At 35.5% G+C, this 17,778-nt stretch overlaps 1 protein-coding gene across 1 annotated transcript in view; it reads right to left on the bottom strand.

Moving 5' to 3' along the window:
• AP-2sigma (adaptor protein complex 2, sigma subunit) overlaps positions 1 to 17,778 on the bottom strand; it is an 80,136-nt gene that overhangs the window by 7,673 nt on the left and 54,685 nt on the right. Inside the window, exon 3 of the mRNA XM_090400344.1 lies at positions 3,897 to 4,070. Within this exon, the coding sequence (XP_090256470.1) occupies positions 3,897 to 4,070 (174 nt within the window). The remainder of the gene's footprint in view (positions 1 to 3,896; positions 4,071 to 17,778) is intronic.

The following is a 17,778-nucleotide window of genomic DNA, read 5'->3' on the forward strand; positions in this document are numbered from 1 at the left end:
GATAATGTACATCCTTCTCTCACACCAGATTTAACATTAAACCATCTTCCTGTACTTCCTTCAATTCTAACTGCTGACTTACAACTCAAATACAGACTAAGTATTGCTTGATATAATGCCCCATTGACACCATATAACTGTAGCGTATTGAATAGCTTCTCTCTTGGCACCTACTCATATGCCTTTTCCAGATCAACAAAACTTAAATACAGATCTCTGTTATATTCCCATGCTTTCTCAACTATTTGTCATAAAGTAAAGATCTGATCCTAACAGCCTCTATTTGGCCTGAATCCAGTTTGTTCTTCACCAAGCTTTTCTTCCACAATTCTTCTCAACCGTTTCTCAAGTATACTTGCATAAATCTTGCCAGGAACGCTCGGTAGGAAAATACCTCTCTAATTCTCATATTCAGTTTTATTTCCCTTTTTATATATGGGTACTATTAAAATTCTACTCCAATCATCGGGAATTCGTCCCTCTGTCCAGGCTTTCTGAACTATGCAGTGCAGCCACCGTAATACTTTTATACCACCATACTTCAGCAGTTCTGGTCAAATACCATCTACTCCTGCTGCCTTTCCACATTTCAAGCCTTTGATGGCTTTTTCTACTTCAAGTATGGATATGTACAGTGGTGTGCTGGTAAATTTTTAACAACCGGCTTGCTTTATGAAAAATTTGATTCTTCACAATGTTCTATTGTATCTTCAGATGTCTTTGTTTCTTCTTCTTCAAATTTTGTCCTTATAATGTTTAAGAAGTTTTGTTCTATTCCATTTTTTCAACTAACAGCAATCCACTTTTTTGACCGCAAAACTCTAACCACGATTAAAATTATTTTAATTATTAAAATAAAAAAAGAAAAAACCGAAATAAAAACATATATTAAAAATAAGTTAAAATAAGGCATTATTGTTTATTCAAATACTCAGTTCGGGAGTTTTGATAACGAGTTTGTGTTTTAATGAATACAGACATTGTTTAGTAAATAAAATCGTTTCCAAATTCCTGTTCGTAAATTGAGTTTGCGTTTTGTGAATTCTCCTTGTGAATGCATTTATTTTTGATAATAATAATAATATATATAAGTGTTTATTATACAATTTCAAAATATTTACAAGAAAACGTATATACCACCATTCATCATCTATCATTTCATAAAGAATTTTATAACTGGCTTGTCCGACTTAAAAACATTAGCAACCGGCTCGCTAAATTTTAAAAATTTTAACAACCAGCTTGCACAAGCCAGTCCCCAACACACCACTGGATATGTATTCCTGACTGTATGCCTGTTGAGTGTTTTTTTTTTTTACCACTATGCTATCACTGTTTCATTTAGCAATTTTTCGAAGTAATTACTCCATACTTCAAGGATATCTTTTTCTGCTGTTTTCATGTCACCTTTATCATCATCTCTAACTCCTTTTACAGCACTCTTTCTCCTATTTCCAAGCTTCTTCAACAACCTCCAGAATATCTAACTACCTTCTTGATATTTATTTTCTATGTTCTCGTCAAAGTCTTCCCATGACTTTTGTTTAGCTAGTTCTACACAGTTTCACTTTCTTACATTTGTCTCTGTATTCTCTAAAAGCAAAAGCTGACTTATTTGTCAGGAACTTTTGATATGCTTTCTTCTTTTCCTTCCCTGCCTCTTTAACTTCCTGTGTCCACCTGGTGCAAGTTGGCTTGTGATAAACATCTAACATGAAACTATTTTCAAAAATTTTTAAAATGAGGAGGTCTAGAAGGTACTTCAACTTAGTTTTCAATTTCCAAGGTGAATTTTATTTTTTGATGAAATGAACATAGATTAAGAAACTGTTTAAATCAGCAATGCTATGTTTCCAGATGATGAAGATGTTATTTACATATCTCCACCAAATGGTGGGTTTTGGTTTGGCTAATATTAGAAACGTTTTTCAAAATTTTCCATCAAGGGATCAGCACACAGATGAAAAATGGGGACTTCCCATTGTTTGTAAAGATAATCACTTCATTTAAAATAATTATGCTGCAGACAACGTTTAGTCTTGTGGCATCAGGAGAGAAGAGGCATCGAATGGTATCTGGAACTTATTTGCCCAGGACATTTATGCATAGCGAGATGTCAAGATTGACAAGGATGTCCAATAGAACATAAAAATGTCAGACAAAATCACAAGTTCTTGATAAAAGAATCTGAATGTCAGATGTGGTTCTTTAACAAATTTGAAGTGTTTGGATAAGAGGTAAATAGGTGAACTTATTCTGTCCAATATTAAGGGGATACGCCTCTCTCTCTTTGGGACACCATACAACTTTAGAATTAATAGAAGCATAGAATTGTGTTTCTGCTTTAAATCAGTTGCCATGTTTTGTAGTTCATTGGTGTCCTTATGATTTGCCCATATGGGACCACAGTTCGAGGGGTAGAGGAATCCAAGTCAAGGAGAGAAATCTGACTTGTAGTCATATTCATGATGGCTGTGGGGCCATACCACTGCCTTTGTCTGCCTTGAAAATGATGTCTTGGTTACTTCTTAAATTTGAAAGTGCCCTCTTTTTGAGTTAATAATGTTGTCTGAAAGAAGAGATGAAGAGAGAACTGCTGCCTGGAATAGAATATCATTTGCAGTACTCTGTGAAGAAAATGAAAGGCCTTTCCAACACTGAATGGAAAATCAACTGATGCTGGGGTGGTGTTTCTTGCAGGCTACTCTCAAGCTCTGACCACAACTTGAAGTGCAACGGATTCAGATCAAGACTTCCAGATGGCCAATCAGATGGTGATATGTGGTTGGGGACATTCATGTCCAATCACTGTTGTGTTGTCCTTCTGTGTGCTGGGGCCAAGTCCTGTTAGAAGGTCCACTGCCTACTGTGAGACAAGGTATTGTTCAAGGACTGTTCAACAGATACCAGCATAGTGTCTTGATACAATATGGGGAGGTTTTGACCCCTTTCTAACAGAAATACAACTTGGATACCCCCCCCCGATACATCAGTCACTGATGTAGGGTGATGATCTCTCGGAATCCTGGGTGCTATGGCATGTGCTGTGTAACCATCCCAGGCATATACCCGATCGTTTTAGTGGTCAAACGTAAATGGTGAGAAATCTTCTAGTCTGTGGTTCACATACTGCCAGAGAAGTGAGTGCCTTAGATTTTATCACCCTCTGCCACATAAGTTGTGGTGTAAAGAAGTGTCCAGAAGAATGACGATACTCTCATCCCCAATGTCACCAGTTAGTACACAGAACATAATTTTCTACAAAATGTTCATCTCTCGTGATATTACTTTCTGTGTTCTCACAGGATTATGGCAGAAGAATGCCTTCACAGCCCACATAAGCTGTTGAATCCTAATGTAGCATGACCAACCTGTTCTTTGGTGGTCAGCTAGTTCTTTTGTATTGTCTTAATGGCTAATAGTCCGACACACAAATATCTTACCGATTGAGTGTTTTTAGCGTGTTGAAAATAACAGGTGGTGACTGCATTATAATGTGCTATTACAGCTACACAGTTCTCATAATTCTCCCCTCCCACATGCCACTGCATGTTAACCCATCCAGCTAGACAACTCTCTCTACTGAACACATGGATGTTGGCTGTGCACAGCATATATTAACGGAACTGGGCTCGTGCATTCTGTGGGCAACACAGGGGTGAGTGGAAGTTATAACAGAATTTATGGCAAAACTGTGCATACATAAATGCTATATTTCAACAGGCATATTTCATGTGCATTAAACATCTAGTGTAGTTATTTACTAATTGATTATAATATTTGAAAAAGAAATTTGTCAACATTCATGACACTAAAATGATAGACTGCAATTTAATTTCCTATTTCACTTCAGAAAATGCAATTAAGAAATTTTTGTTTAATAAAAATTAACTTACCTTATAGAAGTTGAAGACCAAATCTAATTCACACACATTATGAAAGTATTCATTTAACACTTCAACAAAGTTATGAATGGCCTCGAGATATGCCAAATTATTGTCGCTAACATCTACACATATACAGAAATAGAGACCAGCATACCGGCGGTAGACAATTTTAAAATTGCGAAACTACAAGGGAAAAAAAAATTAATTATTTCTGCTTCTTTTAAAACTATCAGCTGTTAAATTGTAACCAGTGAATTTAAATCAACTTTTTTTTTTAATTAACAACAGCACAATCAGAATATCAGAAATCAAATGTGGGCCACTTAAGAGTCAAAGTAAGGTAATTTCATTTCCCATATAAAAGTAGTGCAAAGGTGTAACACATATTAAAATACTCTGAATTAGACCTGGCTGTTAAAAGTTTTTTCACTTGGTTATCAATTAAATTAAAGATGCCAATAAATTACATTCTTGTTTAATCCTTTATCTTAGTGCAAGCATAGCTGTGAAAATACTTCACATGCAAACTTTGTTTGCTTACACTTAGATAATGGATTAAAATAAGAATGCAATTTCTTGCCATCTTTAATTTATAACCAAGTGAAACAACTTTCAAAATCTAGCTCTAATTCAGAATATTTTGATAAGGTGTCTTCACTAATGGAAAATAAATGATATCTTTTCACTACTTATATATGGGAAATAAACGACTTCTGATTAAACCCTCAATAAAGGTCGAAACCATTCTGGGTGGTGGCCCTTCCCATAATGCATAACATTATACACACCCAGAAGGATGTGTGCTTTGCATTATGGGATACTAGGCAATGAATGGGACATCCTCTACATAGAAGTAACCTAGTCGTGAAGATACTTCACATACAAACTGTCTACTTACACATGGATAAAGGATTAAACAAGAAAATTTCTTGGCATCTAATTTAATTTATAATTAAGTGAAAAAAATTTCAATCATATGGAGAGAATACAAGAAATAAGTCTTACCAATTACATTTATGTTCATAGTGATATCTTTAAGCTCGTTCAAGATACAATAGTATACAGAGGAAGTGATAATTTTTGAACAGGTCAAAAATATCATACCGTAAAGACTAATAAATATGTAAAAAAGTATCAAAGTTCAGCAGTTTTCAGATGTAAAATGTAAACATAAATTCACAAATATTACTGGAGATAGAGAATTTGAAAACAAGAATCCAATTCTGAAGATTCAGCAGAAAACTGAAGAAAACAGCAAATGATTTAGACAGGGACACATGTAGTGAAGTTGTCTACAAGGGGGGGGGGGGGATTCATAGTGGGCACAAAGTTAAAGAGGCAGTCCTGCAAAAGTTTCTAAAGTTCTAGCAAAAGCCTCAGAAGTTCCTAGAACCATTGAGAGAATGCAGGGGGAAATGCAATAAAGCTATGCACAAAAATAACAAGTTGAGGGTGCTTAAGGGTCAAAGCTGTATAACTAAGAGGAGACCTCCACATCGCCTTTAAAGGAATGCAGAGAACAGACCAGGGCTTCTGACCTAATGTCCAATCTTAACCTTCTCATGGTGCACCCTGTTAGGCATCTACCTGAATACTGAACAAACGAGGAAGGGCTGGCAATTTGGGATTTTGCTGACCAAACTGCATTTTTATTGGCTTAAACCAAATTATAAAAATGATGGTACAGCATGCCAGAATTTCATGCCAGCTAAAGCATCGCCCAGTTAAACAAGGCCCCCGTTGTTTCTGCCAGGGAACCAGGGCAAACTGCAAAAAGTCAATACTGGAACAAATACTAAAGAAATGGAGCTATCTGAGGAATCGACATAATAGGTTTTTTTTTGTTTTTTTTTTTTTAAATAATGAAACCTGTGGTGAATTCATCACTAAAAAACACATGTACTAAACAGTAATGACTATTTAATTCGTAAATATTTCATCCCAAGTATCTTGGGACATCATCAGTACAGTAGTTCAAACAATACCAGGAATAACATACAGTTAGGGTGCACGATTACAATGTGCGTGCAGATATGTATGTTATTCCTAGTATTGTTTGAACTACTGTACTAATGATGTCCCAAGATACTGGGATGAGATATTTACGAATTAAATAGTCATTACTGTGGTTAGTACGTATGTTTTTTAGTGATAATAGGGGTGACTGAAACAAAAAAGACAAAATCTGGTGAGATTTTTCTGAGCAATAAACAGAAAATTATATTCAGGCGACAATCAGGGAAAAGAAGGTGAAGCTATAGTCTTCTTTCCCATAGTCCTAAATGGACCGTTGGGTCATTCATGGCTGGTAGGTGATATTCTTTGTTAGCCTCCTCCAATCTTCTCAGTCTCTTGTTCTTGATGTCAGTTGAGAAAGGGAGGAATTTGTCCATTTTTTGATGTTATCAATCCATTTTAATCGAGGTCGGCGCCTAACCCTTGATCCCGGAATGATTCCTTCTAGTGTTTGCTTTGGAATGCCATCAGTCCTCTCCACATGTTGGAACTATTTCATCCGTCTTCTTCTGATGACTGTCAGAATATATTCCCTTCTCCCGTCTATTGAATCAATCAGTTTTCGGACATTTTCATTGGTTTTGTGAGCAGTATAGGGAATTCTCAAAAGTCTTCTGTAAGTTTTCATTTCAAAAGACAGGAGTCCCCTCTCATCTTCCCTCAAAGTCCAAGCCTCACAACCATACAAGAGGATAGAATTCATCAATGTGTCAATTAGTCTTAGTCTGGTTGTGATTGCTATTCTGTTATCTCCCCACAATGGTTGTAACTTCTGTAGGGCCACGGTTGCCTTAGCAATTCGGTATTTAATGGTGGTTTTTGAACGACTATCTTGACTCAACGTGCTTCCTAGATAAGTGAACTTGTTCACATTCTCAATTTGTTTATTGCCAATTTGTATCTTTAAGAATTCAATGCCAGATTTCGAGGTTATCATTGTTTTCGTGTTTTGTAGGTTTATGTGTAATAAATATTTTTTTAATGTTCCGAAAACACGGCTGGTTCTTCACTTTCTGTCAGAAGATTGATATCATATGCAAAACATAAGTTATTTATTCTTAGTCCACCAACTACCATTCTAGAGCTATATTCTTGAAGAGCTTCATCTATGACATATTCCAGAAAACGATTAAAAAAGAAGAGGGGATAAGATGCATCCCTGTCTTACCCCACGTTCTGCCCGGAACGGTTCACTGCTGTAATTTTTAATTTCAATTCTCGTATCAGATGAGGAATAAAGAGATTTTGTTGTCAATGCCATAATGTTCTAAAATTTTCCATAATGCCTCCTGCCATATTGAGTCAAAAGCTTTTTGAAGGTCTAAAAAGGTGCGACAGATTTTGTTACGTTACATACGTGTATTTTTCGCCTAGTATGTGTATTGTAAAAATTTGGTTGATTGTACTTCTGGACTTCCGAGGACCTGCTTGTTCATCTGATAGTCTGCTTTCTATTTTCTTTTCAATTCTTGACAACAGTATTCTTAACAGGATTTTGCTTGGATGACTAATAAGGCTTATTGTTCTGTAGTTGCTACATTTATTGCCGTTTCCCTTTTTAGGAATAGGTACAAGGACAGAGGTCCACCAATCAGAAGGCCAAATCTATAGAAGCCATAGTATTGAGTAGAATGATATGAGCAAATATCAGAATGGGGAATTGGACAATGAGACTTATTTATGCCTATGGTCCCACAGAAGGTTCTACTAAGGTAGAAGTAGAGTAATTTTTTCAGGCTTTAGAGAAAGCAACTCACACAATGAAAAAGGAAAAGTTGGTCCTTGTTGGAGATCTAAATAGCAGAGAAGGAAACAACTGTCAGAATACTACAAAAATATTTTGGAAAAAAGAGCAAAAGTAATAATAACGGCAAATACCTGTTCGATTTCTGCTCAGGAATATGAACTAGTTATTACTAACAGAATGTTCCAACATAAAAATGTGCACAAATTTTTCTGGAGAGAAGACGCAAGGAATAAGAAAAGTCTCATTGACTATGTTATTGTTGATAGTGATATTTTCCCACTGGTGCATGACACTAGAGTATACAGAAGATTTGAAATTGGAAGTGATAACCATTTAGTATTGAGCAGGATGAAATGAATTTAATAATGAAAACAAGAAAAAGAAAGAAAGTTTTAAAGTGAATAAAAGAGAGCAGCTCTCAGATGGAAACTGTCGACTAAATAAAAAGAAACATTATTCAAGAAAAAATGAAAGAGTTTGAGAATAGCAACCAAACCTTGGAGAGTCAGTGGCAAATCCTGAAGAAAACACTGATTCAGCAAGAGAGGCATGTGGTGAAGTTGTCTGCAAGGATAGAAAAATCAGAACCCCATGGTGGATATAGGGAAGTTAAAGAGGTAGTGAAGGAAAAGAAGACAGCATACCAAAAGTTCCTGGCAAATAAGTCAGCTTTTGCTCTTAGAGAATACAGAGACAAATGTAAGAAAGCAGAACACTGTGTAAAACTCGCTGAACAAAAATCATGGTAAGACTTTGGTAAGAACATAGAAAATAAATATCAAGAGGGTGGCAAGATATTCTGGAGGTTGTTGAAAAAGCTCAGAAATAGAGGAAAGAGTTCTGTAAAAGGAATTAGAGATGATAACGGTGACAGGAAAACAGGTGAAAAGATATCCTTGAAGTATGGAGTAGTTACTTTGAAAAATTGCTAAATGAAACAAGCAGTGATGACAGCACATTATATATTTGGTTTAATCCTTTATCCAAGCGTAAACAAAAGAAAGTTTGCACCTGAAATATTTTCAGGACCGGGGCAACTCGTGGTAAAGGTGGAATAAGTTCTGATCACTTGTCTTAGTATCTCCCATAATGCAAAGCACATCTCCTTGCGCACATGTATAAATGCCATGCGTTAAGGGAAGGGCCACTACCCAGACGGTTTTGACCTTTATTGAGGTCTCATCAGTGGGAGAGGGATGTATGCTACAAACATATCAATATATCAAATATCAGAATGCTACAAATATATAATTGGTAGATTAGCCAAGTGAAAAAACTTCCATTGACAGCAAAGTAGTAAAAAACAGACATGCAATCAGGAATACATATCCATACTTGAAATAGAAAAAGTCATCAGAAGCCTGAAAAGGCAGTGGGAGTAAATGATATGCGACCAGAAATGCTAAAGTATGGAGGTATAAAAGTCTTACAGTGGCAGCGCTGCATAGTTCAGAAGGTCTGGACAGAGGGACGAATTCTAGATCATTGGAGAAGAGCTCTCATAGTACTCATATATAAAAAGGGAAATAAAACTGGATGTGAGAATTACAGAGGTATTTCCCTACTGAGTGTTTCTGGTAAGATTCATGGAAGAAATGGTTGAGAAGGATTGTGGAAGGGAAGTATCGTGAAAAACAAGCTGGATTCACAAAAGGCATGACTACAAAAGGCATGACAAGGTGGCAAGAGAAAAGCTATTCAAAATGCTGCAGTTACATAATGTCAATGGGGCATTATATCAATAGAGGAAAATGGTTTTATGTTAAATCTGGTGTCAGACAAGGATGTATATTATCCCCTCTGTTATTTATTATCTATATGGATCACACTGTGAAGGAAAGTGGTATTAAACCTGATATGAAAATTGGAAATGTTAAATTCAGCTCTTTACTTTACTCTATACAGATGTGTTATATTTCTAAATAAATCTGCAAGATTCCCTGACTAAATTGAATAACTCTTATAATAGATTTGGTATGAAGGTCAGCAATAACAATACAAAGCCAATGAAAATAGTCAGAAACATTGAAAATATCAATGCATTTTGAATATAGAACCTACTTATAGAACAAGTAAAACATTTCAGCTACTTAGGCATGATTTTTAGTGAAGATGGTAAATTAAATATGGAAATAGACAACAGAATCAACAAAGATGGTATGGTAGGAAGTCAAATGAATAAATTTATATGGAATAAGAGAGAAATTAGTCAAAACACTAAATTAGTTGTATACAAGATAGTGTTCAAACCAATTTTAACTTATGGATCTGGGAACAGGGTTAGAAATAAAACACTTGACCAAAGACTAGAGACCAGAGATATGAGAGTCCTGAAAACGATTAGAGGGGTACACAGATGACATCAGTGACAATGTCATATTAAAAACGAGAATATTAGAAAAAAAACTTAACATTGTTAGCATCCAGGAATGTGTTAGCCGAGCCAATCTCAGGTGGTATGGTCACTTAAACAGAATGGGAGAGGAAAGATTAGCAAAACAAGTGTTGTTTGCCAGGTTGACAGGAAAAAGACCCAGAGGAAGACCAAGATATAGGTGGATTGATATAGTAAAAAGTGCCTTAGAAGACAGAAATATAAGATCTGATAATGTTGAAGTCTTGACAGGTAACAGAATGATTTGGAGGAAAATTGTAGATAGGAAGTTAGTAATGGTGTAAGTTTTTCATGCAGGTGTAAATGGTGTAAATTTCCTCATCATCAGGAATTTGATGATGAGGAAAGATTTTCATAAGATAAACAGTATCCTGTCCTGTCAGGTGTCTTTTCCCTCCAGGAGATTGAGTACCATGTGTCTCCACCATGTACTATTCTATGCCTCTCTACTGCATTCCTCATATGAGAGATGGGTCCAGTCTTCTATATTTTTCATCCACTCCAGTCTTTGTCTTCCTCTCAACAGTTACTTCAAGAAGTGTCCTTTGTAGGCAGTTATGTCTCAGAATAGATCCAAAATATCTCTGACTTTTCTCTTTTTAATTTCTTTCATCACACTCCTGTTGATGCCTGCCATATCTAATACCTCTTCATTTGTCTTTTTTTATTTCCATGATATGCTCATAATTCTTCACGGCATTCACATTTCAAAGGCCTCCAGTTTTTTCCCACTCAGATTGGAGTGTCCATGTCTCTACTCCATATAATAATGTAGACCATATGTAGCATTTGGAGATTTTTCATACTGTTGAGAGTTGACCTTGCGATTTCAATTCTTTATCTAATTTCATCTTCTGTCCTGCTATTCTCTGTGATCAAGTGTCCGAGGTATATGTATTTTTGCACCTGTTCTAATTTATTTCCTTTTATATCGATACATATTTTTGATATTTTCTTTTCTCTTGAAATTATCATGATTTTTGTCTTTTTAAAGTTAAGACTGAGGCCATACTGTTCACTATACTTGAGGGTTTCATCTATAAGAGTTTTGAGGTCATATTTGTTTTCAGCTAGAAGAACCGTGTCACCTGCATATCTTAGGTTATTAATATTTCTGCCCCCTACAGTGATTCCTTTGAGGTTACTAATTTTATTAAATATTTCTTCTGTGTATAGGTTAAAAAGAATCGGAGAAAAGACACAGGCTTGTCTCACACCTTTCTCAACTAGGAATTCTTCTGAGGTCTCTATTAATTCTCAAAGATGCAGTCTGTTCCCAGTCAAGATTAGTTAATAGCCTAATGTCTTTTCCATCCATGCCTATTTTTAAAAGGATTTCAATTAATTGTTCATGTTGGACATTGTCGAATGCCTTTTTGTAATCTATGAAGCAGAGGTACACATCTTTTTGTTTTTCTAGATATCTTTCTATGATGGTTCTGACATTGAAAATACCTTCTCTTGTACCTACATTTTCCTTGAAGCCACTTTGTGTATCATTTTTTCTATGTTTATTTTTCTTTTATTTCTTTCAAGAATAATGTACAGGAAGATTTTTGATACTTGACTGATGAGGCTGATTGCTCTGAACTCTTCACATCTTGTAGCTTTTGTTTTTTTGGAAAATGGAACGAAAATTGAGTGATTAATATCTTTGGGTAGAAATCCAGTCTCGTATATTTCATTGCATAATTTTGTTAGAAATTTCAGTCCTTCATCGAGAGCCCTCAACCATTCTGCCAAGATATTATCTATTCCTGCAGCTTTATGTGGTTTTAGTTTTCTGACGGCATTTTCAACTTCACAGAGTAAAATGGATGGTCCTAAATCAGTCTGTTCAGGAATATCATTTCTTTGTTGTTCATATAATTTCCTTGGGTATTCATTCGATCTTTCCATGATTTCTTTTTTATCCATTAGAATATGGTCTCTTAAGTCTCTAATGAGATTTGCATGGTTTGCTGTATTTGTCCTGCTTGCCATTTCTCTGATCTTTTCATGCATTTCTCTGCTTCTGTGTTTTCTATACCTATACATTTATATTTAATCCATTCCTCTTTGGCTTTCTTGCATTCTTTTTTTTTTAGTTCTTTATTCATGCTTTTATATTCAGGTTTGTTCTTTAACTTTTTTCTTTGTTCTTTGTTTGGGAGTGTATTTTTGGCTGCTTCATTGATGCTATTCTTGAATGTTTGCCAGTTCATGTTAATTTCATCAATTGGCGTTCTATTTTCTGTGCGAGTTGTGGTGTCAGACTTTTAAGGGATTCTGTGAATTCTTTTATAAAGTAGTCTTTAACTTCTTGGTTGTTAAGTGAGTCTCAATTATAAGTTTCTCTTATGAATAGTTAGCTTGGTGTCTTAAGTTTTATTTTGATTTTTGCAATCACTGGGTTGTGGTCCGATCCTATGTCTGCTGCAGGACATGTTTTTGTTTATGTTATTGCATTTCGGAATCTTTTGCTTATTATTATATAGTCAATTTGGTTTCTATAGGTGTCCCCAGGGCTTGTCCAGGTATATAGTCTTCTGGGAGGATGTTTAAACAGTGTGTTGGCAATTATTAGGTCATTGATTTCACAGAATTGAATTAATCTTTCACCTCTTGCATTTCTGATTCCAAGCCCTTGGTTTCCCATGCAAAATGAGATTTTTTCTGAGCCCACTTTTGCATAAATATTATAAAGGTGGGAAAATGTTGCTAAGGTACTGAAAAGCTAAACAATGTAGAAATCAGTAATGTGAAAGGATTCAGGAATAACAAAAATTGCAAATATTCAAGGATGCATAATCATTTCAACTTCATTGAAATATTAATGAAGTTGAAGTAAAAATGGAAGTAAAACTCATAAAAAGTTTCTCTGCAATTCTCATTAAGTATTCGAAGTAGGATTTACAAAAATATCCCTGAGCAGAAATTACAAATAATTGTAATCATTTGTAATTCTTGTTTTGCTCTCCACATATTATATGGATGTGGAGACAAAAAAGACAGGAGTTATCAGGATCAAGTTTTTATTTCATGACATACAAGATGAGCTATCAACAGATAACAGAATACAACAAGGATCTGTAAGTTTGTAAATCTTGGAGAATGGGGGGGGGAGCATATAACGAGGTGCCAAAGAAGAGCTTTTCAAAATACTACAGTCATATGGTATAAATGAGACATTATAACAACACAGTCTATATTACACTGTAAATCAGCAATTAGAACTGACAGAGGTAGAAGATTATTATTATGTGGCACCTCCAGGGAGTCCAAGGAATGATCGTAGAAAGGCACACTACTCAACTCACAGTATCCCCTACTTAATTCTCCAACTACAACACTACTACCATTAACTACATCAATTACCGACCACCAATAGTAAGATAGTTTAAAATAAAATAAAGCATAAGATAGTGGAGGAGGAGGGGGGGGGTGATTGTTATCTTTGTATAATACTATCACCAAATCATTAACTCCATCTTACTATAGGGATGTGCTTGTTGGTGTGTTGCAAGTCACTTTTACAAGGAGTGGAAAGTTTGTTCCATCCTTTCTTTTGTTTATGGGTCCAAAACAATAGCATCTGATGATATTTTTAGGATCAATGTCGCATTCTTCTGCTAATTTGATGATGTCATCTTTCAGTGCTTTTCCGTTTTCTTTTGGAAAGTTCAAAATGAATGCGCTGAAGTTTTTATTTTTGGCTTCCATCGAGTCGTGCACTGTTGATGCGATTATTTTCACGGAGATCATTCGCGAGGAAGGGTGAACTTGCATTGTGGCACTGATCGTCAGTTGATTCAAGCTTGGTTTCTAGTGCTGGTGTTTTGGGAGGAAAGAGTTTAATTCATAGCACTGATCAGGGTTTTCGATTCGTTTGCCTAAGTTCAGGAGCTGTTTTACAGACAGGAGATACAGCAAACAGAAATAGGACTGATTAAGGTCGATATATCTTGTGTGCCGATTCGTTTCTTTTTGCGCAGGAAGCATGTATCCAGTGGCAACAGAACTTGCACTTTATGCTATTTTTCTTATCGCTGATATTATATTATTTGTGGGTTTGTCGGCAATCGACGGCACTACACTGGCAAGACACGGGGTGCTTGTTTGTCATTAGCTTTTGTTGCTGTCATCTTTGCTTATCACGGTAGGCATAGTGGGCACTCGCCCATGGCCAATTTTTAGATCAAAATATAACTTGGTCACAGGTTCAGAAGAGCTATCCATAACTAATGTGACCGTATTGGTGCAGTGTTGCCTTGGGAGAATGTAAAATGAGAAATATTCTGTCAAGAAGGAGTATATATGGAACTACAAGGCAGGTGATTATGACAAGCTTAGAAAGAAGCTTAAATCTGTGCATGGCATAAAACACTGTTTATGTGTTTTATGCCATGCACAGATGTTTATGTTTATACTTAAATCTGTGCATGGCATACTGCAGAGTAACAATGTTAATAGTGCATGGGAGATAGTTAAGGGTCATCTAGAGCAGGGGTCTCCAAACTACGGCCCGCGATATGATTTTATCCGGCCCGCCAATTGGACTAATTTTTCAATAAGAATCTGCAAAAAAAAAAAAAAAAAAAAAAAAAAAAAAAAAAAAAAAAAAAAAAAAAAAAAAAAAAAAACGGGGTGTTGATAGATTTCAAATGCATTAATTAAAATTGTGTTCAAAATATATTCCCGAATAGCAAAAAGTAACCGTAATCCAAGCTACGGTCTTTCTGACTGTAAACAGTTGGTTAAAATGGACTAACGAAGAAAAATAATTCAAAAGAATTCGAAACGAAATAGGAAAGTTACATCTGAATAAACTTTATCAACAAAAAAAATTTATGTCGTACGAAATAAGAACACTTAAAAAAGTCAGTAAACACTGTTAAGATGAACTAACGAGCAAAAAATGAAATAAAAACAAAATTTCCCGATCTGTATTTATTGACAAAAAAACTCAAAGTTATACAAAATTTTAAAAAAAAAGTTACATGTAAATTGTCAGTGTATATTCAGTTGAAAAACTAACGACTAGCAAAAATTTAAACAAATTGTTTCCCGAATGGAAAAAAATGAATTCGGCTATTTCAAAAAAAAAAAATAAATAAATTTTTGAACTCTGAGCAGTTCCAAAATTTGAAGAAATTTGCTTGTAAATTTATCTCTATTTTTGGGACAACATATCTTTGCGAACAAACTTTTTCCCGAATGAAATATATCAAGTCAAAATATAGGGCAAATTTATCTGATGAACATTTGAAATCGCTACTTGTAATTAGCACTTCAAAATTTGAACCTGAGTTTAATAAGATTTTAAAAACACAAACACAGTTACATCATTCACATTAATGGTTTTATTATAATTTGTGATAAAAATATGAGAATTTGCTGATAGTGTTCATTGTCATTAATATATGATAATTTAATCTCACATACTCTGTAATCGGTTTTTATCTGCTTGCAATAAAACTCATTTATCTAGTTCTAGTTTTTTATTACTATGGCCTGCTGAACAGTGCTGAAGTACCCCCCTCACGGCAAAAAGTTTGGAGACCACTGATCTAGAGGAAGCAATATTAAATTGTATACCTAAGGTAAGGAGGATTAATCAGTTAGCTGTTAGATGGATGAGTAATACCATTTAGTACGAGCTGCAGAAGAAGAAAATACCATGGAAGGTATATAAATAGAAACGTGACCCAGCATGGCAAGGAATGCAAAATCAGATTAGCCTGCTCGACTAGAAGAATTAGTTGAGAAGGCCAAATGAAATCCCAAAGAGTTCTTTTGTTATGCAGCAAGTAAGAGAAAGAATGACTATGGAAGATTAACCTTAATGAGTGTTGATGGTCATGAGGGAAAAGAAGCAGATAAAATAGTTGAGTTACTGAGTGACCACTGTGCAAGGATATATCATCCTAGTGAGGTTACTGCTTTAACCTATGTGACAGACACTATAGTGGGAACAAAAGTGGATGAATTGGAGATTCTTAGGATACCGACTCTTAATTAAGACTCTTAATGTAAATACAGCTGTGGGATTAGATGAGATATCAGCTAGAGTTTTTGTGAGAATGTTAAGTCTTGGCTCTGGCAGAGTGTTCCAAGGGAGTGGAAATAAGGAAAAATAATTCCAACGCATAAGAGAGGACTGCACTAGCAAATTATAAACCAATCAGTATCTCAGGTGTAGTGGTAAAAGTATTGGAAAAATTGATCAAAAAGAGAATTCAAGAATGGGTGGATAAAAATATGATACTGTATGATGGGCAACATGGCTTTGTGATGGGTCGATACTGCTATAGTAATTTACTTTCTTTTTATAATAGAGTAACAGCAGAGTTGGACAAAGGAAATAGCTATATGGTGATTCTGCTGGATTTTGCAAAGGCATGTGACAGAATACTACATGGAACTCTGTTACACAAATGAGAAGAAATTGGATATGACACTGGTTAAGTGGATAAGAAAGTGGATGCTGGACAGATATCAAAAACTGGTATATGAAGGGGCAGAACTGAGGCAAAAACAGGTGACTAAGTGGTGTGCCACAAGGTTCAGTGCTGTGACCATTGCTATATAGGAAATAACTTGAAAGGAAATATGTAGTTGTGTGTCATGATGCAAAGTTAGGTAGTTACTAAGAAGAATGATGCAGATTAGCTGGATAGAAATGGTTACAAATACACAAATTCTTGATAGAGTGAACGAAAAGATTACTTAATGGGATCAGGAAGAGAAGGAGAACTGACGAATATGACCATCATAGGAAAACTACAAGGAGCCAACAAAGAGTGACTGAAAAACATTGAATACCGGACAAGCAAAGTAGCATACAGATCTTTAGAGATACACAAGACTGAACTTCTAACAAGCAGGCAATGTGCAATATACAGCTTCTCCCTGTCCAGTGAAACCAACCGTGGTGTAAAGGGATACCTTCCTAGTTGTAGGAAATATCAGCTATACCCACTAGGTTGCAGATGACTTTCATCACCCAGTGAAATACCACTACCTGCTACATAGTAAAGGCCATAAGTGTGATATGCCATTTGTTTGGTCTCCAGAGCAGGAATTCCAGTTTCTGTTCCTTCACTGTGCAACAATGAGAGTGATACCCTTCAAGGTCATGCAATACATGCTTAGAGACCCATAACCCAGTGGCGTAATTAGAGGGGGAGGGGGCAGCAATTTGAACGTTTTTGAACTTTTACAGTTAATTCTAAAATACAGTCTCGAGAACTCATTTCCAAATATTGTAACACTACTGCAAATTTTCCTCAAATTTGGTGTAAGTGTTACTAGTTGTGAGAGGAGTTTTTCTAAATAAAACTGATTAAGAATTACCTATATTACTATGAAATAGACTTCACCAATGTCATCGACGATTTTGCTAACGGAAAAGCAAGAAATATAACTTTTTAGAATGTTGAAATCAAAGTTTTACTTCAAAAATAAACAGTTTTAATTTATTTCCCTTTACGTTGTTTTGACTTTTTGTAGTATTTTTGGTGTGTATTGAGAGGGGCGGCAAAAACTCTAGGTACACCACTGCCATAACCTCCTCCATTTCAAGGGTACATCAGTTAAAACACTGGTGCTGCAGGACAGCCAAGTTAGTGCACAGTCCTGAATCTGTCAGTAATAGAAGACTTTCTGATCGTCTGGCACATTATCCTGATGCCACACTTTTCCAGGTCATGCCTGGAAGGGAGTGTGAGTAATGGTATGTGGAAAGCACTGAG

This window comes from Typopeltis vanoorti, chromosome 11, assembly GCF_054136105.1.
Source record: "Typopeltis vanoorti isolate ZY-2024b chromosome 11, IOZ_Tvanoo_1.0, whole genome shotgun sequence".
In the NCBI taxonomy this organism is placed as follows: domain Eukaryota; kingdom Metazoa; phylum Arthropoda; class Arachnida; order Uropygi; family Thelyphonidae; genus Typopeltis; species Typopeltis vanoorti.